Source organism: Aedes albopictus, chromosome 2 (assembly GCF_035046485.1).
Source record: "Aedes albopictus strain Foshan chromosome 2, AalbF5, whole genome shotgun sequence".
NCBI lineage: Eukaryota > Metazoa > Arthropoda > Insecta > Diptera > Culicidae > Aedes > Aedes albopictus.
Genome location: NC_085137.1, coordinates 308,851,957 through 308,878,437, shown reverse-complemented (window position 1 = coordinate 308,878,437; position 26,481 = coordinate 308,851,957). Strand labels below are relative to the sequence as shown.

Genomic DNA, 26,481 nt, shown 5'->3' with positions numbered 1-26,481 from the left:
GTTCGCTGGGGTCGTTGCCGTTGGTATCGGTTCGTATTATTCTGTTGCTGATTTTCCGTTACAATGGTTTTTAACGGCTGGCTCGTAGGGCCTGACACCAACCCCCTACTTTCCGGAGGACCATAGTGCACAGTTGAGCTTACAGACCTTCCCTGGCACTCGGACATTGATCAGTCACCCCTACCAAGGGGATCAGATGCTGTTGTGAGCCGCTTCTCCTGGAGAACAGATGCTCAGGTTTGCCGAAGCAACCCTCCCCCCCCCTTTCCTGTCAGCCTATGACCAAAGTTCCGGGGTTGGTTACCCGATCTTCCCTAAGATCGCTCATAGTTTCCGGCCGGTACCATGAAGAGGTAGGAGTAGGAGTTGCTGGGCGCAGGCTAGTGGATCACAATGGGATCTGAATTTCGCAGCATACCCAGCCTTTACCGTGCCGAGTTAATGTGGTATTCAACCTGAAATATTTTTAAAGAGTCAACCACTGTGACATTAAATGAAAACAAAATGTGTTTTAGACTCATGTTAGTTTAAACAAAAAGTTAACTTATTTTACTCGACCAGTGTAAAACTAACTTGCTGAAGTAGGAACGCAGTTCCACCTCGGCAGTACTTATCGCGATCGGTTCAAGCCTCCAAGCTTGAATCTAATCAATTGCGGAGATTTACAATCCTTCAGCCGGAAAGCGCCCGTAATGGGGAAAACCTGAAGTTGTGAATTTAAGGTGAAACATCAAGAAAGCCCATTGCGATTTTGCATACAAACTTTAGAGGCACAAATCTGACGAACAAAGCATCGAACCAAGTCGCACTTGATTATCCTGGCTTTGCTCACTTGCAAAAAGAGGCAGCTTTTCAAAATCGACCGCATTTGTTTACGAATTTTTAAGATTTGTGCTTTTGAAAACGTGAGTAGGGGTGCAAGTCGGCCATTGTGGCTGCCATATTGGTACTCTCTGAAGTTTCTCCTTAAAGCAGACCTCCCCCTGGAGGGAAATTCGTTTCGCAGAAATGTGAAAATTATTCAATGTACATTAGTAAAAGCAGCAGCAGCACATGATACCGACCTGCCACCCTTGGCCGCAGGCCACCGCGCCGCCATCCGCGAAATCCATCCTGACTTGAGAAGATGCATGATGACGACGACGCCGTTGGTATCCGTCCACGACCCTCGGCCTGCTCCCGATGGCCGAGCACGCTTCTCCACAAAGCACAAGTGTATGTACTTTTTCTGCGGATCTGCTTGCTGGCCCCCATCCCATCGGAGGCAGCCAGCGCGCAGAGACCGGAATATTGATTGCCACCCTCGCTGTCAGTCGTCGTCGTCGCCGCCACCTCACACGACGAAGATAGATTGGAAAAAGGGCACCCCACACACTCACAGACAGCTAGCCTAGCTCTACATACACAGTGTAGTGCAGAGATCGGGGTCCACCCGTCCGTCCATCCGTTCGTGTGCACCAGTGGCCAAAAGTGCTCCCCAGTCCAAGCTCCCCGTCCGATAAAGAAGGAGGTGCGGTTCTAAAATCATCAACGCCTGTTCCGTCCCAAATGGTACATCAGCATCAGGCTCCAACGGAACGACATTGACGACGTCGTCGTCGTCGTCGTCGACGTTTTCGTCAGTGTCGTATTCGTCGACGTCCGTACATCGACGACCACGATGACGACGACGACGACGCAACGAGAGGACACACAAGAGGGCCTTCATGTGTGTTGCTCATATTCCTACTGTCATGGTGAACTCGGTCTTTGCTCGCTCTATGGAAGATGCGGGGACGAGCATTGGGAGAGGGGAAGGAAGAGACCGTTGCAGGGTGGAATACGGAAACAGAATAGGTATGCGAAAGAGAATGAGAGCACTCTGGCATCCCACAGGAGTTTTGCCACATCACTTCCGTGTTTTACTGTTGGTGGTAACGAGAGGTGGAGCAGTATTGGAGTATATTTGAGCAATTTTGTACAGCATGCATCGTTTCTTTTATCTTTGATGAAGTCATGACTGGGTTAGGACCTACGTTCTCCGCTGTCGTCCGTAGAGGCATGTCTGTTTCTATCCGCTTCTAAATGTATCATTCTGTCGGGTTCCATACTGCAGCATTATCGGTCGTGCTGCATTTTGTTTTCCTCCCCTGTCGGGGAAATTAAGCCACAGACTCTTAGTCTTAGTAAATCGATTTCACAATCCACCAAATTTCATAACAGCGCCCTGCTAGGTGATCCGCTCACAAGGTTTTCATCGCCAGCGAGAATTGAAAGCACCAGTCCGCACACACACGGGAAGGGTGGGTTTTTAGAAAATGGCCTTCGTTAGGCCGCTTCGACCAATCTTTCCCTTCATCGTCTCTCAGCAGCCCCAGCCCACCCCATACCCTCGGAATCGAAGCGCCGACCGCCATCCCGAAAGAGAAGGAAAGAGGGTTGAGGTAAAAATAACGAGCCTCCCGCTCGACCTCCCAAACGTATACAAGATTCGGAAAATAGCCCATTCCGACGTCGTCGTTGGTCGTTCGTCCATGTGCACCTAGCACATCCACCCTAATGCCACGCCGCATACACCCCCACACTGATTGTGTCGATGTATGGGGGGAGAGGGCAGCAGCAAGCAAACAAGCAAGCGACCGACCGAGCGAACGAACGAACGTGGTCCTTTTCCACATGTGCGCACGATGAAAGGATTTATCGTCTTCGGCGTCTCACCCGTCGCCATCCAAGCACACCGCGCGATTCTTCCCAACCAACAACGCAACGGGTTCAACCTGTGCTACTGGACCAAACCGCGACTAAGCCGCGATACTTCGCGGCTAGCGTGCCAGAATCTCTACGGGTCCCCTACGACCATCTCCGAAAAGACCGAAAATAGAGCCTCCCCCTCCGTCGTAGCCTCTCCGTCATAGCCCGCAGCTTGTGTGCCAAAGTAAATTAAAATAAATTTCTTTCTATTGATTTTCTGCTGCGGCTCGACTACCCCGCGAGGTATCTCTTGCTGTATGGGCTTCTCGAAGCTCGCACAAGGCAACCATCAGCGCTATAGTAGCAGCAGAGGCCATACCGATAGTTTAGCGCCACGCCGTGTGTCCTTCGCGTGCCGATTCAGGCGAAATGGTGCGCGGCAACGAGCGTACAGGTAGGGAAATTTTCCGAGTTTCCGTTTTTCTCCAATTCTGCAGCTGGGAAGGAAATCACGTTTCGATGGGACAGCGGGTTAGGACTTGGCGAATGGTGGACAAATATCAACAACATATTACATAAAATATCACATGCATTGCTTACACGAAAAAAAATACGTCTAGGAGGAGCTCACATTGAATTTTCAAGAGCACATATCAGAAGAAGAAGATGGTTTGCACTGAAGTCAACTTTTTAGGATAAATCGTCGTTGAGTTCTTCAGCTTTGTACATAATTTCACTTTCGAGCGTTTGTTTCCTAAAATTGATAATGTAAAATTTCAATCGTATAAAAACGCTTTGAATCTTGACTATTTATTTTTCTTGCCTTATAGGGTGACGAAGGGTATTATCGGCAGCTTTGTTTTCTTCGTCATGTGGGTTTTTTGTTGGCAAAACTGCCGAAAATACGTAAGTTCCCCTATGTTGTCCAATCTCGATCGGCTGCCCCTTTGGTTCGAATGAGTGTAATCAGTTTCGAAACTGATTACACTCATTCGAAGAGGGTATTCTGCTTAGAGGGTTCGAAAAGTCGGTACAACATGCCCCTTTGGTACTCCTTTTTAATCGTTTTGACGTGTATGCGCTGTATTCACTCACTGTTCCAACCATATTGCTACATAGCCACATCCATACACACATGCACACTACGATCCCAGAATGTTAGACGACGTACAGTCGGTGCCCAAAGTACCCACCAAGACACATGAACCGGCTATCGCGATGCGATGGATGGACGACGGCGAAGATGATGTTCCATCGTGTAAGCTTCCGTACCCATTGCATTGCAGTCAATTTGGGGGGAAAAGCGGAAAAACGTGGCCTCAACACGCGACCACTAGCTACTGCTTTGGAGGATGCACTTGTACTGTATACTACGATGGTGTCTGAAAAGACCAAGAAAGTTCAAACGTTTTTTATGAGGTTACTGCCCTGCGCTTTGTTTTGCAGAAGTCAAAGTTGACCACCAACATCAAGGACTTTGCTTGTATGTTTGTCTGACTGCTGATTCCTTCAAGCGGGTCAATGGATATTTGATAATACATCACTAATTATGTTTCTCAATTTCCACAAATTCTTCCAGCATTTTGGCAATTTTTATTTCTTTCTGGACACTGAAGTTAAACGAAGTCACCAAACCAAAATTAATCAATCGTTTTTTGCATAACCATTGGCCGCCCATAACCACTGAATGTAATGTAATATCGACAAAATAACCTGACCATACTTACTGATTAAATCGACAGTTACTTGCTTCCAGACCAGAAGAACTTAATGTAAATATTTTCAAAAATGCTTTGAAAATGGTAACTAAGGTAGTTCACGCTCAGGTAACTATGCATAAGTAAGCTGCTAGCTACTACATTTTATCCTCCTGGTAGAGTCGGATGACACTGACCTGAAACGGCGGATGAGCTAATGTCGGCACAAAGGTAAATATAAGGGAGCTAATCCAATTTGTCAGGTTGTATAATCCGCCATATTGAAAATCCCAATCACAGCTGACAAATTGGTGTCGTTCTACTCAGTATTATCACTAGTGTGACGACAAACAGCAAACATTTTCAGCCGTAGCAACCCTTCAGCAGCCATTGAGCAATGTGTGGCTGATGTAGCACAGCGACGCTTCTGTAGTGCTCTGCAGTATACACTCAAACCTCCATTTAGGTAGGATAAATGGATCCTCCCCCTGGAGGGATAATCTATTTAGGTCCCTCCATTTAGGTACCGTTACCTAAATGGAATTTGATTGTGTATACATACCATCACTGATGACGTCAAACCCGACATCAACCTATCATTGACCTATTTTCATTTTGGCCGGCAAATCCAATATAGACCCAACAGTTGTTCGATGTTGGTCCAACAGTAGCCCAACATACGATAAAAATTGACCCGACTTTGGCCCGACATTGGATATTTTTTCTGTCTGGCGGAATTTTGCAGGGTTTTTCGTGTTTCGTGCCCATCTAGTTATTTAAATGACAAGTCTGACCTGAGACCCTCTAAAACCCCCGAAAATGCCCCTTAAGGCCCTCCTTTGCCCATTTAGGTAATGAATCCATTTAGGTAAAATTCTATTTAGGCAGTCCCGACTCATTACATAAATGGAGGTTTTGGTGTAAACAAACTCGCCAGCTATCTCCTCCACTTTTCCTGTCATGTACCTTTCCCGCATCCACTGACTGCATACATCCTGCCACCGCCCTTTAATACACCTTGATCGGCACTGTCTTCCGTCCCATAAAACTGTAACGTGGCCTTGAAGTACGTTCCTGGCCTGCATCAAGCATAGGCAACTAAATGAGTTGAAGTCGGTTCAGACGAACACTCCTGATTAGTGCTGATCCGAGTCTGAGCTCAGTCCCCATAAGAACCTGCGTTAACCCTCTGGTGATCTCCCTGCTTGCAGGGATAGTCACCAGGATCATTGATGACTACTTCATTCGCAATGAGGGATTGCGGCTCTGAGGGGACCCAACAGCCATGAATACTAAAAATACAAACCTAAAAGTGAGCAAGAGCGGTGTAGCAGAGGAAGCGACGGTTTACCCATTCACACGTCATCAAAAATGTTGGTAGTCGCCGAGCAGCTTCACGAGCTGATCTACTATACCAGTGGGCGGAGCAATGTCAACAAGGATCTCAAATAAGGTTTGCTGAGACTCCACAAGTCGGTGGCCCTGGCCAAGAAGGAATTCGACCTTTCGGCCGAAGAGAGAGGCACGGTGGACGCTTGCAAGAAAGAGCGATCCACACAAACGGACAGCTTCTTCTTTGATGACAGCACGACGATGGCGCACGGAATAATGCAGCTCGCCGGAGCCGTAGGGGATCCGGCGCATCAGGACCGGAGACATGATGCTAGTACTGAAGAAGGAGGCAACCAAGAGCACCTCTTACAAGGCTTATGTGCAGGAGGTGCTCGGCGAGAAGGTGCAAATGAGAGCTCTGACGGTGGAGGCGACTCGCCGGTGCAATATCGCGCCACAATATAAGACCATGGGCCCCTGTTACCTTATGGCCAAAGCGAGGTCGGCCTCGGCGACAGTGCGACGAGCAATTCCGAAATCGCTTAAGTTGAACAAGGCTGCGTGTCTGGGCGGTATCCCGACAGTAGCCATCAAGACGGCCATCGAGGTTGGCCCTGACATGTTCAGAATGGCTATGCAGATGTGCCTAGACAGGGGCGAATTTTCGGAGAGGTGTAAAAGGCAAAGATTGGTTCTACTGCCCAAACACGGGAAGCAACCTGACGACCCGTCGGTATACAGACCTATCTGCCTGCTGGACACCGCCGGAAAACAATTGGTATCATTCTGACGAGGCTGGCGGTCTATACCAAGAAACAAGATGACTCTGGGCTCTCGGATAACCAGTTCAGCTTTCGGAAGAGTCGATCGCCGATCTTTATGACCCCAATGCACGAACAGGGTTAAGGCTGTAACAAGAACTGCCGATAATTATGGAGCATTAGCTCCAAAGGAAGCGATGGGGAATCCGCTACTGCACGATCGTCACGCAGGACGTAAAGAATGCGTTCAACAGCGTCAGCTGGACCATCATCGAGTACGCCATATACCACCAAGTAGTCCCGGATATCCTAGGCTGGATACTGGATAGCTACTTCCAGAACAGGGTGCTAATCTATGCCACCGAAGAAGGCGGAAGGAGCTACAACATCACCGCGGGGGAACCGAGTCGATAGAGGAAATGGAAGTAAAAGCATCGCACGCAATTAGAATTGTGGAGCACTAGATAAGGTGGTGAATGTAAACAATAGCCAGCTTGAACAGCAGGCAGTGGTCACCACGGGCGGGTGCACAATCAACTCCAAGCCTCACTGAAGCAACTTTGGGTTATTACCGCCGATATTCGGAAGCCACGTGGAATATGCCTGCAAAAAAGCAAGCATGTCGATACTGGCATTTTCCAAGATAATCTCAAATAGCTCGACAAAAGTCTAGAGCAAGCGTAAGCTACGGTATGATACCGCCGCGTAGTCAAGTACAATAGAGGTCAACCGAAACGTTAATTGACTCGAGAATATTTACCCACCGGCTGATGTGCCTTAGGGTGGTCAATTCATACCGCACGGTTTCCAAAGGACGCGGTATGTGTGCTAGCGAGTATGGTGCCCAAAGGACTAGTTGTGCCAGAGGATGAAAAATGCTTCGCGCGACGTGGCATAAGAGACGCGAAGCGGATCGTCAGAGCATCGTCTATGTTGAAGTGACAGAGAGAATGGGATTCCTCCAGCAAGGGTAGATGAACTGGACACACATGTTCATACCGAGCGTGCTCTAAATAGACGAGCAGGCCCCATGGCGAGGCAAACTTTCATTTGTCACAATTTCTATCAGGCTATGGTAAATCACCTTTAACCCTTCAGCGCGCGCGTTATTGTAAAAAGTACAACACTACCAAAAAAAACTCACTTTTCGTGTACAGCGCGAGCGCGGTGCAGTTTCGGTTGCTTGATGGCGCGCGTCCTGGAAGGTTAATTTGCTTTAAGAGGCTTTTCCGCATGTCCAGAATGCGCAAACGGCTGCGAGACCGCAGAGCATGTGATCTTCGAATACCCATGTTTCGTGGAACAAAAGCCGAGTATCCAGGAGACATGCGGCGATAGAGATATCACTATGGATGGGCAACATTGTTGAAAGAATATGTACGTGAGTAGACTAGTGGGATTCCGCTACTTCCACGGTCTCCCAAATCATACTTGAAACTTGATACTTGATGGGCTACAACTTGTAGTGGTGATTCTACCACCAATGGTCTCGGTCCTAGGCCAATCGCTTCCAGTTCAACTGCAAAAAGTCAACGTGTGCGCGGCCTTATACGAAGCCGAGCACCCCTTCCTGGTTCACTGCTGAATATTATTTCAGCTTGTCGTTCCTCCAGCATACGAGCTACGTGCACAGCCCACCGCATCCTGCCGTGCTTTATGCGCTTTACTATATCCATCTCCTTATATACAGTATCGGACAATAAAAATGCACCAAAGCCGTTTTCCCATACAAACTAGTCAACTTTGGATTGCCATATCTCAGTTATGTCTCAACCGATTGTTTTCATTTTTCTGTGACGAACTACATAACATTTCAATTTTCAAAAACTATTGAAAAAGTTCAGTGATAACTATTGATACAAAAGTTACAGATAGGTTGAATTTTGACAATAAAAATGCACCAAGACAAAAAAATGTGTAGCCTAAAATGCTGAAGTCAGATAGCTATAGTGTCTTCAGCAAATTTAATGGTCATCACACAAGGAACATATTTGCCGAAGACACCATAGTGATTTGACTTCAGCATTTTAGGCTACATAATCTTTTGTCTTGGTGCATTTTTATTGTCAAAATTCAACCTATCTGTAACTTTTGTATCAATAGTTATCACTGAACTTTTTCAATAGTTTTTGAAAATTGAAATGTTTTGTAGTTCGTCACAGAAAAATGAAAACAATCGGTTGAGACATAACTGAGATATGGCAATCCAAAGTTGACTAGTTTGTATGGGAAAACGGCTTTGGTGCATTTTTATTGTCCGATACTGTACTTGGTACAATTTGTAGTTCATGCGACACCGCCAAATGCCGTCCACCAGATTACCGTCGAGTACTGTTCACATCATTTTACGTTCGAAGACTCCAAAGGCTCTTCGATCAACTTCTTTCAACGTTCACGTTTCATGACCGTATAAAGCAACCGGAAGGATCAGTGTCTTGTACAACAGGAGTTCTGTCTTCGTTTGCAGCCAACGATACTTCAGCTGGTTTTGCAGATCGAAAAAGGCCCGATTTGCAGCCGCAAACCATCTTCTCGCCTCGCGGGTTACATCATTATCGCACGTCACAAGAGTACCAAGACAAAAAAATCGTCCACAACATCAAACTTTTCACCTTTTGAATTTGACCACCAGCAATCATGTACTTGGAATTTGTACTGTTAATCATTAGTCCAATCCTCGCAGTCTCCCTCTTAAAAGGTATGAACGCCTCTTCCACGGCCCAACGATCGATCCCGATGATGTCGATACCTGAAACGTCGATACCGTTCACGAAGCCCAGGAGCTTATGCGGTCGCGTGACATTGGTTCCGCTTCTTTGCACGCCAGCTCTCCTAATCGCTCCATCCAGTGCTATGTTGAACAGTATATTCGGAAGAGCCTCACCCTGCTTCAGTCCATCTAAGGTTACGAACGATGACGAAACTTCAACCGCATCCCGTATACTTGATTTCGATCCATCAAGCGTCGCACGAATCAGTCTAATCAGCTTCACCGGAAAACCATGTTCGATCATTATCTGCCATTACTCTTGTCGCTTTACTGAATCGTACGCCTCCTTGAAATCAATAAACAGATGATGGGTCTGCCGAGAATCTGCCGCAGGGTGAACATCTGATCCTTCATTGATCGGCCCTCACGAAAACCCGCCTGGTATTCGCCGACGGTGGACTCCTCAATCGGCCTCAGCCTGTAAAACAGAATTTCAGACAAAATGTTGTACGCTGAATTGAGAAGTGTTATTTCTCTGGTATCTTCGCAATCCAGTTGATGTCCTTTCTTGTATGAGACCATCCAACCAACTAGCAGGCAGTTCTTCCTCATCCCATATCATCAATGTAATATGGCGTAAGAGTTGATAAAGTTGCTGACTGCCGTGCTTGAGGAACTCGGTCGGGAGTTAATCTTTCGAAGCAGCCTTGTTGCTCTTCAGTCCTCTATTGACTGTCTTAAACTCGTCTAGCATTCGAAGTTCCACAGCTTGTCCGTCGTCGTCGATTCGAATTCTGTCTATTGTTCTTCCATACCCACCGTTCAACAATACCGTAAAACGGGGTATCTTTGATAATGCGGGTAACTTTGATAGTGCGGCAGGCATTGTATAATTTATCTTATAACAATGATTCCTTCAACCAGTTAAGAAAAAGGTAAACGTTAATCAATTCTATACATATGAAAGTCCATCTTAGCCGTATTTTCATTAAAATCTAGTTTATATACAACTTTTTGGACAAAAAATAAAAATTGTTAATATTTTTGTCATTTATCAACCCCTTCAAACAATCTGCTATACGACTTCGTTACAACTATTTTTTCAATGAATGGACTTTTATTCTCGATAAATTCATCATAGTAGATTCCAAATCTGGCCTTGAATCTCTTAACGAAGTGTGTTTTTACGAAATGGAAGCAATTTTGTAAATTGGGATATTAATCTCCATACATTGATAAACGCCTAAAAGTATGCAATGCCCTTGTAATTTCATGTAGATAAATATGTGTTGTTCAAAATTTGTTAATAAAACATTAAAAAACTACCCAAAAAAAAAGAAAACTTACCATGAATAGCATGTAATTATATGTTGATGTACTGTTAAGCATTTATTATTACAAATATAATGATTTTTGATAGCTAAATTTATTGTGTTTTGCACTCAATACTCCACAAACTCCTTTTTATGTGTAGAATTTAGTAAAAAATCAATGTTTTGATATAAAAATTCTATCTAATATATTCCACAAGCCTTCTCTCATCATGTTCATACTCCTAATATTTCAATCTGTGATTATTTTTTGAGATTTGATGTATTCATAGGGCATTATCAAAGTTACCCCAAAATTAAAATCTGATTTTCGGTTTTATGAAAAACTAAAAGTTATCCAAAGTATTTCAGATTGTCGAATCTTTTAATTGCAATTGATAACTGATACCCCAGTACTTGTTTTAAAAATATAAAACTCGGGGAAATACTGTTACATGTAAAAATATTGAGAAAATTCGCTGAAAAACTATCAAAGTTACCCCATTTTACGGTACCTCGAAGTGCTCTCTCCATCTGCCAGCCACCATTATTTTCTATGTCAGTAAGTTTCCATCACGGTCGTTGCACATGACGGGAGAAGGCGCTGTTTTTCTCCACACGCCTTAGACAGATTCTCGAAATCTCCACATATCATTCTATTCCATACTCTCTCTCTCTCTCTTCTTGGCGTAACGTCCTCATTGGGACAAAGCCTGCTTCTCAGCTTAGTGTTCTATGAGCACTTCCACAGTTATTAACTGAGAGCTTCCTCTGCCAATGACCATTTTTGCATACGTATATCGTGTGGCAGGCACGAAGATACTCTATGCCCAAGGAAGTCAAGGAAATTTCCTTTACGAAAAGATCCTGGACCGACCGGGAATCGAACCCGTCACCCTCAGCATGGTCATGCTGAATACCCGTGCGTTTACCGCCTCGGCTATATGGGCCCTTCCATACTCTCTTACGCCCGAATCCCGAATCGTACTTTAACTAAAAAGAAAATGGCGGACCGAGAGCTTAAGTCTAACGGGTAGTCTATAGTACTAGCCAGGATCCACGGGATATTACTACATATATCCACAACGGCGGTGTGCTGGTTCGTAGTAGAGCCGGATGTTACACGACGTTTTACAGCACAGCGTTCAAGATGGACTGATAAGATCGAGAGTGATTTGACACGTGTAGGAAGTTCCCGAGGTTGAAAGTAAACAGCTACGAAGATGTGCAGCATACAATAGTTAATTCAGTCGCATTTTTGTTATGATGATGCGCTGAACAAATGAAAGAATGATCTTAGATCGACAAAAAAACGCAGTTTTGCGCTTCCACAGGTCTCCAATCATCTATTTCTGAAGACCTTTTTGAATTGATAAGGCCAATAAATGGCTCCAGTGTGTACCATTCACTGCCTGTCCTTGCACTCCTCTGCGCTAGCGCAGGACAATCCAAGCACCAACACTAGAGCAGCCCACGTTCGGCAAACGCATCTATCTTCATGATAGTGAGCTGCACGATACCACCGCCAACGACGACGGCGGTGACGGCGGTGAATAATGAAGGCAAAGGAGATGGCGAAGAAAATTAAAGTACACACTCTGGGAAATGCATCCCGAGCTCGTAGCACGTTCACGTTTGTCAATCCGGAGCTCCAACGCCGATGCTGCTTCCCACCGTGCGTGAACTTCTCTCCATCGTAGTGTTTATGGTTATTGCAGTGATGACCTCGCTTCGGCTGCCGTAGTTGATGCTGCTGCTGTGTCTACCAGCCACCCAACCAACCGTCGTCCGTTCGTCCGTCCAACCGTCCATCGCATGCAATCGCTTTTCCAAAAACAAGCAAAAATAACACACGGCAAATCTGCGAGAATCGACGAAAAACAAGAAGATGGAGACCTCGGCTTAAACAACACACGATACTGGCGAGGAATAAATTGCATAAATTACATACAGTCATGTATGCTTCCTTCTCTCGACCTCCCGGTTCCTCCTGCTACATACCACCACTCACTGCTCACTGCTGCGGTGGTCGATCAGAAAATTGTATACAACGCCGCCGGAGAAGGTCTCCCTTCTATGTACAAGCAACTTTCCTCCCCCTTCGACCAAACGACGACGACAACGACGACGGTGAACCGGTGTGTGCCGCATTCGCCACCCACAACTTGCACCGCACCGCATCGATCCCAACGACGATGACGACGACAACGACAACGACGTCGACTTCGACGACGACCGGTAGGAATAAAGTACATCGGGGTGAATAAAGCAGGACGACTAACAGTAGCCATTCACCACACATTTGTGTTGAAACTTATTTGATTGAAACGAGGCACGTTCTTTAGTAGTCCAACTAGCGCAAATTCACGTTTCCTTCTGAGGATCAATAAAGTTTGTTGTGCATTTAGTTTTAAGACAACTTCTACGTTTCCTTGTTCAGCTGTATTTTGGAATTGATGTTACAAAGAGAGACGGTGTCTTTCGTTCCACTCTAGACAAACCCTAAATTTGGTACGAAGAACCACTTCAGCAGCACCACAAACCCCAATTCCCCCTAAAAAGGTTCGAAACTATTCCACCACCAGAGTCCCGTTCCACCACTAGGGGGAGCCTGAACCTGATGGATATCCTCATCGATGTGCTTTATGTGTGCAGCTCCAAGCTGGCAACTTTCGAGGAACGATTCGCAACAGACCTCACCACACTCCAGCTCCTTGCAGATCCTCCACCGGACGACGACGCCTAGCCTGCCTAGCTAGCTGCCTATGTATGTAAATAAGTAAACCGATCTCTCTTTCTCTAGCAGTTCCTCGCCATCGTGGTCGTCATCGTCGTAGCCGTGAGTTCGACGACGACGACGACGACAAACGCACGCAGTAAGTGAGCGACCAAAAAGTGCGAAATCCGGAACGTGAGCGACCGACCGAGGGAAAACTTCTGCGAGAGAAAAGGCGACGACGACAGACAACTGCATTTGAGTTCTCCGGTTTGACTCAGCAGCAGAGTCCGCCACCGAAGCCGAAACGTGGATGTTCAGTTTTGAGTTCTCTTCCGAGAATGGCTGTGGCGTGGATGTTTTGTGGGGACCCCCCCTTCACGCAGGGAGAAGGAGCTGCGATGAACGGTGGAAGGCGTACCGTTGCGTTGTGGTGAGTCACTGAATACCACTTCTGGCAGTAGTATGTGAGATGCGTGTGTCCTCTTGTGTTGGATGTATGCTAACTCCGAAGGATTTGAACTCATAACCACTCCACGGCGTATATAAGAAACCGTTTCGGTGGTGGAACAACGTGCGGGGGCGGGTATGCGTCCACTCGCGATTTACCAGATTGGATGTTGATGAAGGATGGGGGCTGTGTTTTGATTTTTTTTTATCGCGGGTCAGGAAGCGTATCTGAAGCTTTCCTTCGATATCGATATGTGTTGCAACTTTCGGGCCTTCACAATTCACTTGAAGATTTTTAGATACGGCCGGGATCAAAAAAGATATCGAAAATCGCACTGTACATCAAAAAGACCAACGATTTTTTCAGGGACTCTTTTGTACCTCAGCAGTTCTCACATATTTCTTGAAGTCGATGAACACCAGATAGCAAGATTCTTGCTCAAAAGAACATGGAGCACGACAATATGGTCCACACAGGATCGCTCGCCCTGGAATTTTGGGTACTACCATTGGGAAGTCGCGTTGATCTTTTTCTAAAGTGGTTTCAAAATACCTCCACAAAGAGCTTTGATAACGCCTCACAGTAACATAATGCTCCGCCAATTGTCACACACACACAGTCAGAACAACCTTATTAGATACCTTTTCTAAGCTGCCTTACATCCTGTCAGTCAGATTTCTGGCGGTGACCAAGATATTGCAGCTCTGGGACTAAGGAGTCAGTTCTGAGCATCTCGGCTAATGTGCGATTGGCCTCGGGTATCTGTTTGATGTCATGTAACGGATGACTCTTTCTATCTCCTGCAAAAATAAAGCTTTGGTGTTAATGAGAGCAATACTCCCATGTCGAAACCTTGACACGTTTCCTTAGCTCATCGGTTGTTTACCTGGTATCATAGGTTATGCACTACTTTCTCTGAGTACACTACTCACCTAGATTATTGTCTGTGGTTTTGATAAAGACCTTTTCACAGCGCCCAAGTAACACAGAAAACATCTTTAAAAATCTTTGCTTCAAAATATGTATTATTAAAGAGTTATAAGCGTATCAGAAAACATCTTATGTTATTATTTAGTCATATTTATGTTGGCACATAACAAATAATTAAAAAATATAATTAGCTTTGTAGTGTTGGAAATGTGATTTCGATTGGATTATTCTACACTTATAGAACATTGAACATCAACTGCCATACAATCTTGACAATAAACAATGTTTTACTTTTTCACTCAATCAAGACCAATTATCAAGACCGTGATGCGGCTAAGGTTTTTTTTTTGTCAGCATAGTCTAAATCAGTGATTTATTCAAAAAAAAAAAAGAAAGTCACTACATATCTTACAAAGCTAACAGAATCGAGCACCAGTTGTGTTCCAATGGCACTAGCTACTCGATTCACAACCGAGAACCAACTGCCTGTCGAGCTGAATTCTTCGGCAAGCAGCGGTACAGTGGACGCGTCTTTGTCCGGGGCGCTTTTCTCGATTTCAACGCCTCTGTCCCCGTCAAAGGGTCAATATCTACAAACCTGCCGAGCATGCGGTCGGTGCGCTTGCGTTTCACATTCTGTTACGATTACAAGGTCAAAACAGCAGCCGCCATCCAATCTCCAATCTGGTCACATTAACCACCGTGGCTATGCCTTGATTGCCTTCATTGTCATCTCGATCGTTTCACTCTGAACTGCTGTCTAAATTTCACAACCGGGATGATTCTGAACTCTCATTAAAACCCGCGAGAACTGCAAAATGACGAGCCTATGAACTATTTTCAGAGTTATTTGTGTTTACATTTGACAATATTTTGACATTTCGACAGACTTTGCCATGCTTAGCAATAAGGCGTAATTCTGTTATTTTGGTGTTGTGATATCTATCACAAACAAAAATTAGAACCAATAATTGCATATGTTGTATAAATGCTACCTAGATGTTATAAAAACGCTATTGCAAGTTTTAATGTGCAATCTATTGTGCAGTTGTTCGAAAGGTGTAATTTAAAAGTAATTATAACTTCCATGAGCTCAAATAAAAATACTTGTACAAATGTTTACTGTCAGTCATTAGAAAAAGAACCATACAGTACCGCATGAAAATATGGATCCACAAATGCAGAAAAAGAGAATGGCACTATTTTTGCCATTATTTGTTGATCATCATAAAAAATGGATGTTGTATTGAGTAGTAATTTTTAACTTTTACTTGAGCCTCAATCAGGAAGCAATAGATCATGAACTCCATAATTATAATAGTGATGATTGAAATTCGAATTGTTTTAGTATTTTTAAGCGGCACTGTAAGTTCCATGGATTGTATGCCATATTGCTTTTTTCGTGCGGATTGAAAAAAATCTCACGCATCCGCATAAAATAGTATGTTCAAGATACATTTTTTAATCCAGTTGAGTAGCGCATGAATTATTGATGAGTTAAATTGGAAACTACACGATAAATTCTGAAGCGCACATGAAACAACGTTAACGCTACTGAGTAAAGACTATTTACTTGTTTTTCGAATAATCAGATATAATTAACTTCAACTTTGGCAAGCATTTTTCATGTTTGCTTCATCGTGATTTTTCGTAAATAAAATAAAAATTTGTTTTGATGTGGTTATTTTCCTGTCAGTTCCTTGTTTTGCAATCGTGTTTCTTAATAGTTTGTTGTATAAGTGGATTCTCCAAGTCATGTAGCTTTCAAATAACTTTATTATACAAACTTAAATGAATATGATGTATAAACATTGTATGCAAATTATATGACTTTAAAAAATCTCAATTCCAGCCTACGAATGTGATTGTATTATAACAGTATTCTATATGATTTTCAAATTGATAAGTAACCTGATTGCAACTATTCAATGTTAGAGAGTTGGTGGGAACGTACCTCGGGAGTATTATTAGTGTATTGGGATACATCTTATATAACTTGTAAGATGTTTTATAAGCCGCCATTTTTTGCGCTGTTTTGATTATATAAGTGTTCAGTTTTGAGTCAGTAAAACAAGAAATAAACAAGTGATTATGTTTGAATCGTGAATTTAGAACTATTATATAACAAGTTGTGTTACTTGGGCGACGCCTTTCAACCGACTTCCGATTTACTCCTCTTGCCGATAGATTCTAGTGATGTGCAGCCAGATCCTGCCTATTTCGAGATGACCGTCAGAAGCAAAATCGACACTACGTTTGAAGAATATGTATTTCAAGAAAACGTAGTCGAATTGATTTTCCATGGAATCGTTACAGTAAGTCCATGTCACTTTGTGCACTGATCGATGAGGAATCCTACTTTATCTATGTTCATGTTGCCATACAACTCTGGAAACAGTTCTCCGTTTTCACTTATTTTGACGGGACTTATGTCGTTCCATGGGTCGTGGGGATTCCGAGCTATCGGAACCGTATCGCTCTGAACAAACTATGTTCATCATAAATTAAAATTTGTTAATCTAACAATTTATGACAGAGTGGGGAACTTTCAACAGTTAAAATTTATACATTTTATAGAGCTTTTGGGGCAAACATGTCGACAATTTATCTATGTTCCGTCCGTCACTGAACACATGACTAACTTTATGATGTCTTTTTTATTTCTTTTCAGGTAAGTGTCCAAATGATAAACGAAGACTCTAGGCAGTGTCAACATACAAATTATCACTAGTAAGTAACAAGTAAACTGCATTACATTCTAGTAGTGAATTTCACTGAAGATACTCGAGTTAAAAATACTATTGGTGCATCTAAATGCCTCAGTTGATCCCCATCCGTATAAACCCGGGCGCTGTCGCGTCGTGTATTGTGTACACGCCAGGGTACGAAAAACGGATCCCGCCAAAAAACAAACGCTTTGTCCTAAGCGGTGCATGTCGGTAACAAAGGCGCTCCGCAACAAACGCATGTCAAGTGATGAGAGCAATAAAACAAATATCGATTGCCATGCGTGTGCCGACATTTCGACTTTTCTGCTGAAATTTTCGACCCACATCATCGAATTCATAAGCATTTGGACGAATTAAGATTCTTGCCATCCTCAGAGTCGAGTTTCAGTTGTAAAACAATGCGAAAATCACGATGTGAATAGAACGAGACAAATATTCCTACCGTTTTTGTTGTGAACAAACTCAGGAGCGATTTTGTCATTATCTGCTAACGAAAAAACAAAGCGTTGTTGCCGTGCCTTCTTTGTTGCCTATTTTTCGCTTGCGGTGCCATATTCTGCGTACACTGGTACACGCACCATGAAAAATGCACGCTTGTGGTGCACAGCGTTACCGTGATGTCGTAAAGGGTGGTCGAAGACGCGACTGCTCGAGGGTTAACTAGTGCAGGCGCATTGGGGCATGAGGACTGCAGTAGATGAGCGCTGAGAATGCTTATTAGTTATCCTTTTGATTCTATGTGGACTATCACATTCATCATACTAGATTAGGAGCAGCGGGCCGTCAGTAAAGTTTGGATTCAAGATTCCTTGAATTATTTGTTTGAGAAACCAATTAAGACAAAATTGTACATAAGATTTCCGCTCGTTTTGGGCAAATGTAATGCAAGATTTTTCTCCATCGTAACCTTGTGAACCCAGTGCTTGCTACTTCCAGTAGGGTAAGAAATCAAGCTTTGAACTAGTCAAATTGTAATCTTAATTTGAACCATTCCGAAATTCATTAAAATGACGTACTTTTCAGGCAAATATTGTCCCGAAAAAGATGTTAAACAGCTTTCCGTAATATAACCTGATAACATGGACTTTAAAAGCATTGAAAAAAGCGTTTTTGTCATGGAAAACAGGCAATTGAAAAATCACTGTGATTTCACCTATTTCCCCCCAGAGAAAGCCCATTTTCGGTGCACCCGTACAGCTCATGCATTGCATCACACGCAATAAGTGAATACGTTTAATGAAAGCTTATTTATTGTAGAATCGACCAACCGAATAATATTCCGCATTATTTGTCATAAAATTATCAAATTTAAGTGATTCTTACTTGGAGAATATTATCTTAAGTTGAACCATTTGTAATCTAAATTTGAACTAGTAAACGGGGGTGAGCTTCTAGTGTTGGCCTGTAGATTGCGCTAGTGGTTGCTTTGTTTACTCTTGGGGGATGAAAAATTCCAAATTTAGTTTCCAAATTCCTAAAGAATTTCGAACATTCTGAGGTGAGATTCCACTGCCTAATGAAAAATAGGTATGCGAATTAGCAGATTCATGTGATTTTTAATTGTTTAGCATGGAATTGACTGTTTTGTGAGTTGCTCGAGCTGCTGCCGCCAGTAGTTCAAATTAAGATTAAAATTGGTTCAAATTATGATTACGATGGTTCAAATTAAGATTAAAATCATTGTTGATGAAAAATCGAATATTTCAATGAAATTCGGTGCAAATACAAACTTTTTACCATTTAACAGAAAGCTTATACCCGTGGCTTTCTTGTACATACGATTTTGCCGTAGTAAATTATTTCCATGTGGGAGAAAAAATCACTTAAAATTTGCACTGCTTCAGAAAGCCGCAATTTGGTTCAAAGTTTGATTACCTACCCTAATAATGAAATGGCAAACTCACGTGTTGTGCCTCGAGCATATATGCTTGTCAACAACGTAATCGTCAGACATCTTTCTTTTTTTGCACGGATCTGGGTTTTGCTATAACTATATTTAGTGCACATGTAGGCACGATTAGTACTATCTGTGTACAAAAAAAAACAAGTCAATTGGTTCAAAATTGACTGAATTATTATTATTTTGCTATAATTCAGTCAATTTTGAAGCAATTGACTTGATTTTTTTTTTTGTACACAAAAAACGAGACGTGCAAAAAAAAGTCGGGTGTATTTTTATTCTTAACCACTGTGGCAGGTTGAAGTTACTTGACTGAAGAATGGCTTTCTAAATGATAGACGGTAACCATGCTAGGGTAGGCCTGAAGAGGTAGCTTATGCTGGTAGAGTAAGTTAGAGTCCGAACTCTGGTCATACAATCTGTTCTTTACTGATTTTCTTTGGCTTAAAAGGTTAACAAAATTATTTCTATTCTATTTCGCATGTAGGATAAAGGCAGACAACTGGTGTGACTGTCTTAACGCCGATTTTAACATCAGTACAATTTAGGCGCATTACTGGACCTACCCAGTTGTGCAATTTGAAACCTCTCGTTTCGAATGCGCTTGGGTATGGACCGCATGCGGCGGGGTACAAAGAAAAGGACAATAGCTAAGAATTTTGTTGTCACATACGGTTGTAATTACATTACTATGTATTTTGGAGTACATTGATCGGTCCACGTCGGATGGCCTCTGGGTTTATTTATGGTTTATGCATTCGTTCTAACAGTGTTTCACAAACGCATGCTACACCACTCAACCTAATTTACAGCTCGTTTTCCACTAGGGCACTACGTGAGCAATTCCAATTGGCAGCTGCACTTCTACTTTGTACAGCGCCTAAATGTATTCTGTTCTACTATATCGAACTTGCCTTTGCGCTGTTTTCTCTTTTCTATCCTGTCCATGGTTGATGTGTGGCTGTTGTTTCTGTTCCAATCCGATTGGTGGTCATCAAATATGAGTTACCGTTTGCCGATATCCAAGTTTCCGGGTCCGTTAGAGCTATAGGCTTAGGTGCCAACCGCTCTCGAAAGGAAGAGCAACTGACAAAAAGTTGCAAGTGTCGGGGCTGAGATTGAACCCATAACCATCCGCTTAGGAAGCTTATGAGGCCACGGGCCCGGTGGGCAAAAGCTTACTCCTTGGAGGAACTCTGATCTGACCAAGCTCTGGAAGCAATGTAGAAAAGTTTGAAAGGATAACGATCGGTTGGATCGCAAACTTTCAGGTCGTCTCGCAAGGCCAACAAGGCAGCTTACGGTCCCCTGAAAGACCTGAGTGGAAAAACTATTTTCCGTTTTTTGTTTTCAGTTTGAGTGAAGTCAGTCTGTTGAATCCTTCTAAAATTCTAAAGATTTTCAAGTAAACGGACTAAAGGATTATTTTAATTCTTCGGATGAGGAAGCTATCTATAGTTCCGATTATTCAATACCCACTTCTCCAGATGTGAGCATAGTATAGTATATCTTTGGATTGGGCGTTTATTTTGTAGTTACGGTACTCTAGAGCCAGTATCGTATGTACTATAAGGTAGTGAACGTATTTCAACCAAAGGATCATTGGAAGTTCTAATAATAGTTTGCCAAGATTTTGTAGAGATTTAATGATAAATGTAATGAAATTTCCAAGGTGAGCCAAAATGGCTTTAGGACATTTGGTCGAATGACATTTGGTCGAATGACGTTTGGTCGAATGACATTTGGTCGAAAGTACATTTGGTCGAACGGACATTTGGTCGAATGGACATTTGGGCGAAACCCATTTTTTGAAAGAAGAAGCATGACATTTAGTCGAATGGACAATTCATCGAATGGACATTTGGTCGAAAGGCACTAACTGATGAAGAGTTTTGAATGGGAAATAATTTTATAGATTTCGGTATCATAATTTATATGTTACTGAACTCATTCGGTTGAAAGTACGTTTGGTCGAATGGACGTTAAGTCGTATAGCAATTTAATCGTGTTTAATTATATCAAACATTAAAAAGCAAACATTGTAGTGCAGTGTAGGTTTCGGCTCTTCTTTTCAGTTACACCATTTCATTGCGTTTTTGTGTATAACATATTGGCTTTTTCATCAACTATTTTCAACATATGCTGTTCTTTCAAGTGTATTATTTGTGCTGAAAGTGAAGAGTGGGCATTATGGTTGTGATTTTTTCATTTATGATTTTTCCTTCTTTTGAACATATGCCATTCTTTCAAAATTCGTATTTGTACTATGTTTGAATCTTATGGCTGCTGTCTTTTTATCATGAATTTTTCCTTCTTTGAAACATAGGCTATTCTTTCACGTTTATTTATTTCATTACGTTTTCCTGTACCAACTAGGCATCGTGCAACAAATTACTTAACGCTATAGGGGGAGGGGGGGAGTCCAGCGTTGCGTTACGATCCATACAAAAATGTTTGAGTTTTCATACAAAAAGCGTTACATAGGGGGGAGGGGGTCTGAAATGGCCGATAGCGTTACGTAATTTGTGTACCATGCCCACTGAATGTTTCAGAAGCAATTTCTCCTTTTGAATACAAGCTGTTCTTCCGTTTGATATTTTGGATGTTATAGATGCAGACTTTTTCATCGGATATTTTTCTTTCTTTAAAGGACAGATTGGTTAGGATTCCACAATGGCCGACTTTGGCACTTACTCGCGACTTCGAGCGTACAAATCTCTTCGTAAACAAAACCAGCGCACCTGATCTTCTTGTTTCAAGCTTATTATAAGTGAGCAAAAACAGCATTAAAAAAGCACTGTTGTTTGAAGCTTGCTTCACAGACAAACAGACGTAACACTTGCGAAATTTCAATCGACCACGCTTCTAACGATCATTTTAAATTTTTATAGTTGTGGCTTTCACCACCAGAGGCGCGCGCATCGTTTTTTCTGTGCGTTTGACTTTTCACACTAGCGCCTTCTGTTGACGATATTGCACAACACAGTGATTCGTGCAACTTTTCCACCAGGTGATGGTAGTGTGAACTGGGCGATGGATTTCCATGAGAACCGTTCAAGGTGTTACGTCTGTTTGCCTGTGCTTGCTTCTTGAGAATTGTGCGTTTGAAGTTCTGATGCAATGTTGAAGTGAAATTTCAAGACGTTTGTCCCTAAACATAGGCTATTCTTTGACGCAGTATTGCATATGAACTGAACGCGAGCCAAAATGATTATTTATGCAACAAGTTGCAAAATGATGATTTTTTTCAGCACGTGTCGTACATTTATTCAACGAGGCTTGCTTGTTCAATAACATACAAATAATTATGATACCGAAATCTATGATATTATTTTCCACTCACATCTCTTTTCATCAGTTAGTGCCTTTCGACTAGATGTCCATTCGACGAATTGTCCATTCGACTAAATGTCATATGCTTCTTTTTCCAAAAAATGGCTTTCGACCAAATGTCCATTCGACCAAATGTCCGTTCGACCAAATGTACTTTCGGCCAAATGTCATTCGACCAAACGTCATTCGACTAAATGTCTTTCGACCAAATGTCATAGACCCAGCCAAAATACATGCTCTGGGTCATAATACGTCCACTACCCTATTCCTCCATTACATTGATAATAAAAAAAACTAATTGTTTGCAGTTATTCTACAGGGTATATTCCGAAATCATGTAAAGTTTATACACAAAATTGGTTGCTCGTCGTACGAAGAAGCAATAATTTTCAGAACCAACGGATTGATCTTTTTTCTGAAATGCTTAAAACGCATTGTCATTATCACATCTGTGATGTTCATCTGGCTAACATGCCTATTAATGTGAACCAACTTGCTTACCAATGTGGTAATTCCACTACTGTCCCAGTCAACCAGTCATCGTATAAGATGTTGTATAAGATGATAAAGTGGAGGTGATATGCGTACATTTTACATGCGCCTAAATGAAGACATGCACGCATATGGCCTCCACTTTATCATCTTATACAGCATCTTATACGATGACTGGTTGTCTGGGGTGATTCTTTTACACAATGTTGTTTACGATATCGAGAAAGCATTCACTAAAAAGCAATCTTATTTGGCTGTTTTTTATATATCGAGGGTGCTTTTGATAACGTCCCTATTGACACCATATTGCGAGCCGCACGGTGTCTTGCCAAATCCCCAAAGACTTCTAATTGGATTCACCAAATAAAATAACATCTCCTCTTGACATTGCATAATGCAACGATTGGGAAATTGAGTATTTGTGGATGCTCCCAAAGGGTAACCAGTTAGCCTAGTGGTTAAGGCTATGGATTGCCAATCCGGAGACGGCGGGTTCGATTCCCGTTTCGGTCGGGACAATTTTCTCGACTCCCTGGGCATAGCGTATTATTGTACTTGCCACACAATGCACAAATTCATGCAATGACAGGCAAAGAAAGCCCTTCAATTATTAACTGTGGAATTGCTATAAGAACACTAAGTTGAAGAGAGGCAGGCCAAGTTCCAATGCGAACTTCGAGCCATAAAGAAGAAGAATAAGCAGAAGAAAAAGAAGAAGAAGAAGAAGAAAAAGAAGAAGGATGCTCCCAAGGAAGAGTCTTGTTTGAAGCAACTCAATAATAGCGGTTTTCCTACTTATGATTATGCCGACGACTATCTAGTATTTTTGCCAAACAACACACATGGTTACAAAACAGTCACGGTAGTGCATGTAAGGGTTGCACAGAACTCACTGTGACTTACTGCGCAACCCTTACATGCGCTACCGTGACTGTTTTGTGACCATGTGTGTTGCTTGGGTTAGTTGACTTGTGCATCAGCTCCCTTTTCGACTTGATTCAAAGTGTTCTTCCGGTATAGTTGAGGGTTGGTGTCGCCTCTCTGAGTAAATGCGAATAAAACATCAAATGTTCTTTTCACGGAAATGCGCAATACTAATGGCAATCGAATTATGCGTCTTTTTGATTCTGAAATCAATGTGACTGAACAGGTTAAGTACGTTGAAGTAATTATTATTTCCAAACTTATCTTGAGTTCAAAATCAAGAAAGCGTGTATGGCCTTCGGGCAATGCCACCGAACATTCGGTAAAGCTTGGGATCTAAAACCCTAGTATATCATATGGATTTAAACAACTGTTGTTTGATCAAAATTGGTTTATGGGTATCTTGTGTGGTGGGAAATGGGCAAAGTCAGATAAATCCTATCAAAATTAGGCCATCTTTAAAGGATGTGCCTGATGGCAATGTCTGGACTCTGGAACGTTGAAATTGAAAATTAAAAAAACTTACAACATTAGGCACAGACCACACAAGATCATTTCATGTAACAAGCCATAAATTGCAATCAGACACGACACTAGTCACTTGTCAAGCGACTCAAATGCATGTGCGTGCTGCAAACATTCACAATAGACCTCTTCTCAAATGTGTTGCAAACATATGCCACACAAATATGTCATAATACTGAATTGGGCTTTCACTACATCAACATGAAAGCTCAAATTACAGCCAGATATGCATGCTGTGCTTACATTCTATGCTCTGAACAGTCATCCCAATTCTTCCCTGCTAGGAAGGCTACATGTCGCGTGCATTAGTTTTTCGTTTCTCAAACACGTGTTTAACAAAAAAGGCATAGTTGGTGCTATTCGACGTAGCGCATTAGACCACCAATCCCGTCCTCAAATTCGAACAAGTTCTACTTCCTTGACCCACATGGTAGTTATGGCATATTTCAGTAAATGATATTTGCTTCAAGAGCCTCATTTTCACAAGAAGTTACCTTATCCTGTAATATCGAAGCAAGGATTCAAACTTACAAATACGTGCTCTCCACATCTTTGCTTCCTGACTTCTGGATACGAGAATGCACGACTCCCCCAGCTGCAGCCCCTTCTTTGGTTCACACGCTCAGCTGCAGCCTGCCATTGTGAGCGCATTCGCTCCCGGGCACTTCTTCACAATTAGATTCATTATTATAAATCATACTTATATCATGTTATTTATCACATCGTTTATACTGCTTTATTGTGTGCGCCTTTCTCCGCACGTTCTACCATTGGTTGTTGTCGTCGCCATCGTCATCGTGGATTCGTGACACTCGCGCAGCAACTTCAACAGTCACCAGCACACCTCGTATACAGGTGAGAAATGCCACACCTCGCTTGGTGCCATCCACGTTGCAGCATCCTGGAAGCTCATCGGACCACCATCGCACAGTGGTTCAACTGTGTATACAAAAGTGGCACTGAAGATGACTACTTAACCCAACGTATCCTCCCAGATATCGATAAATGAGCTCCAAAACATTCAACCACTGTGCGCCGGTGTCGTCGTCATTCGTAAAGCATCACGAGCAATGGTCCCTTTCGCATGGTATAAAATATACATCATAAAAATATACGAAGACCGACGACGACGACGACGACGACGACGACAACAACGACACGGCCAGGCTCAGGCTCAAGCCCAGGCCCAAGCCCGGCATCCAATTCCTCCGGACCACAACAGCAATGGGACAGAGATATCAGCAACTCATTTGCGCTAATGTGTGAGCTGTCACAAATATAGCCTCCGGAAATTTTTACGCGCCACCAATAACGATGTCTTTTCTGCTGCTGCTGCTTCGGTTGGTCTTTGGTTTTGGTACTTCTGCTATCGTCTCCCTTTTGGACGACGGACGGAAGGTGCGAATCTGGCCATCAGCAAACCGGTCCCAGCAGCAGCAGCAGTAGTAGGCCCAGCCTGGCCCGGAGAACCATGTGTGCGGAGGTGTGAGAAAAATGGCACATAAATTGTTGTTGTCTGCATGTCTCCTGCTTGCATTTTTTTTTTCTCCTCCTGACTACCATGTGTGGTACCTACGCTGTTGGTTGTAGGCCCCGAAAATTGAGCTGTTCCCAGACTTCAGGCTGGACGGGAAAGGAAACCGGTCCGGTGCTCTGCCGTTGGTTGGTTGGTTGGTGGTAGTTGGTGGCACTGGAACAACACGTAGGGAGACACATCATTAGGTGTCTTCTGTTTTGGGATTCGAATAAGTCGTTCTTTTTTTTTGCACGCAGTCTGGTGTCTCTGCAGGCGCGAACTGGGGATGTAAACGTATGGAAGTAGGTACCAGTTGCAGGCGCAGCTAACCAGCCAGCAGCACTTGAACTCTCGTTCGCTCGTTCGCTCACTCGGGGTAACTTAACTTAATTAAGTACTTTACTGCACGACCGCTGTGAAGCTGTAATTAAAGTAGCAATTGCGCGAAATGCAAGGCGAGAAGTGAGCAATTTTCTCCCGCACAT

At 43.0% G+C, this 26,481-nt stretch overlaps 1 protein-coding gene across 7 annotated transcripts in view; it reads left to right on the top strand.

Moving 5' to 3' along the window:
• The window catches only part of LOC134288198 (methylcytosine dioxygenase TET-like), a 459,242-nt gene that overhangs the window by 276,199 nt on the left and 156,562 nt on the right, over window positions 1-26,481 (top strand). Inside the window, exon 6 of one of the 7 annotated variants that reach the window (XM_062852239.1) lies at window positions 17,249-17,452. The exons of the other annotated variants lie outside the window; for them this stretch is intronic. Coding sequence (XP_062708223.1) covers window positions 17,249-17,308 — 60 coding nt within the window. The 3' untranslated portion in view covers window positions 17,309-17,452. Of the gene's footprint in view, window positions 1-17,248; window positions 17,453-26,481 lie in introns of those variants that run through there. 7 annotated transcript variants of the gene reach the window in all.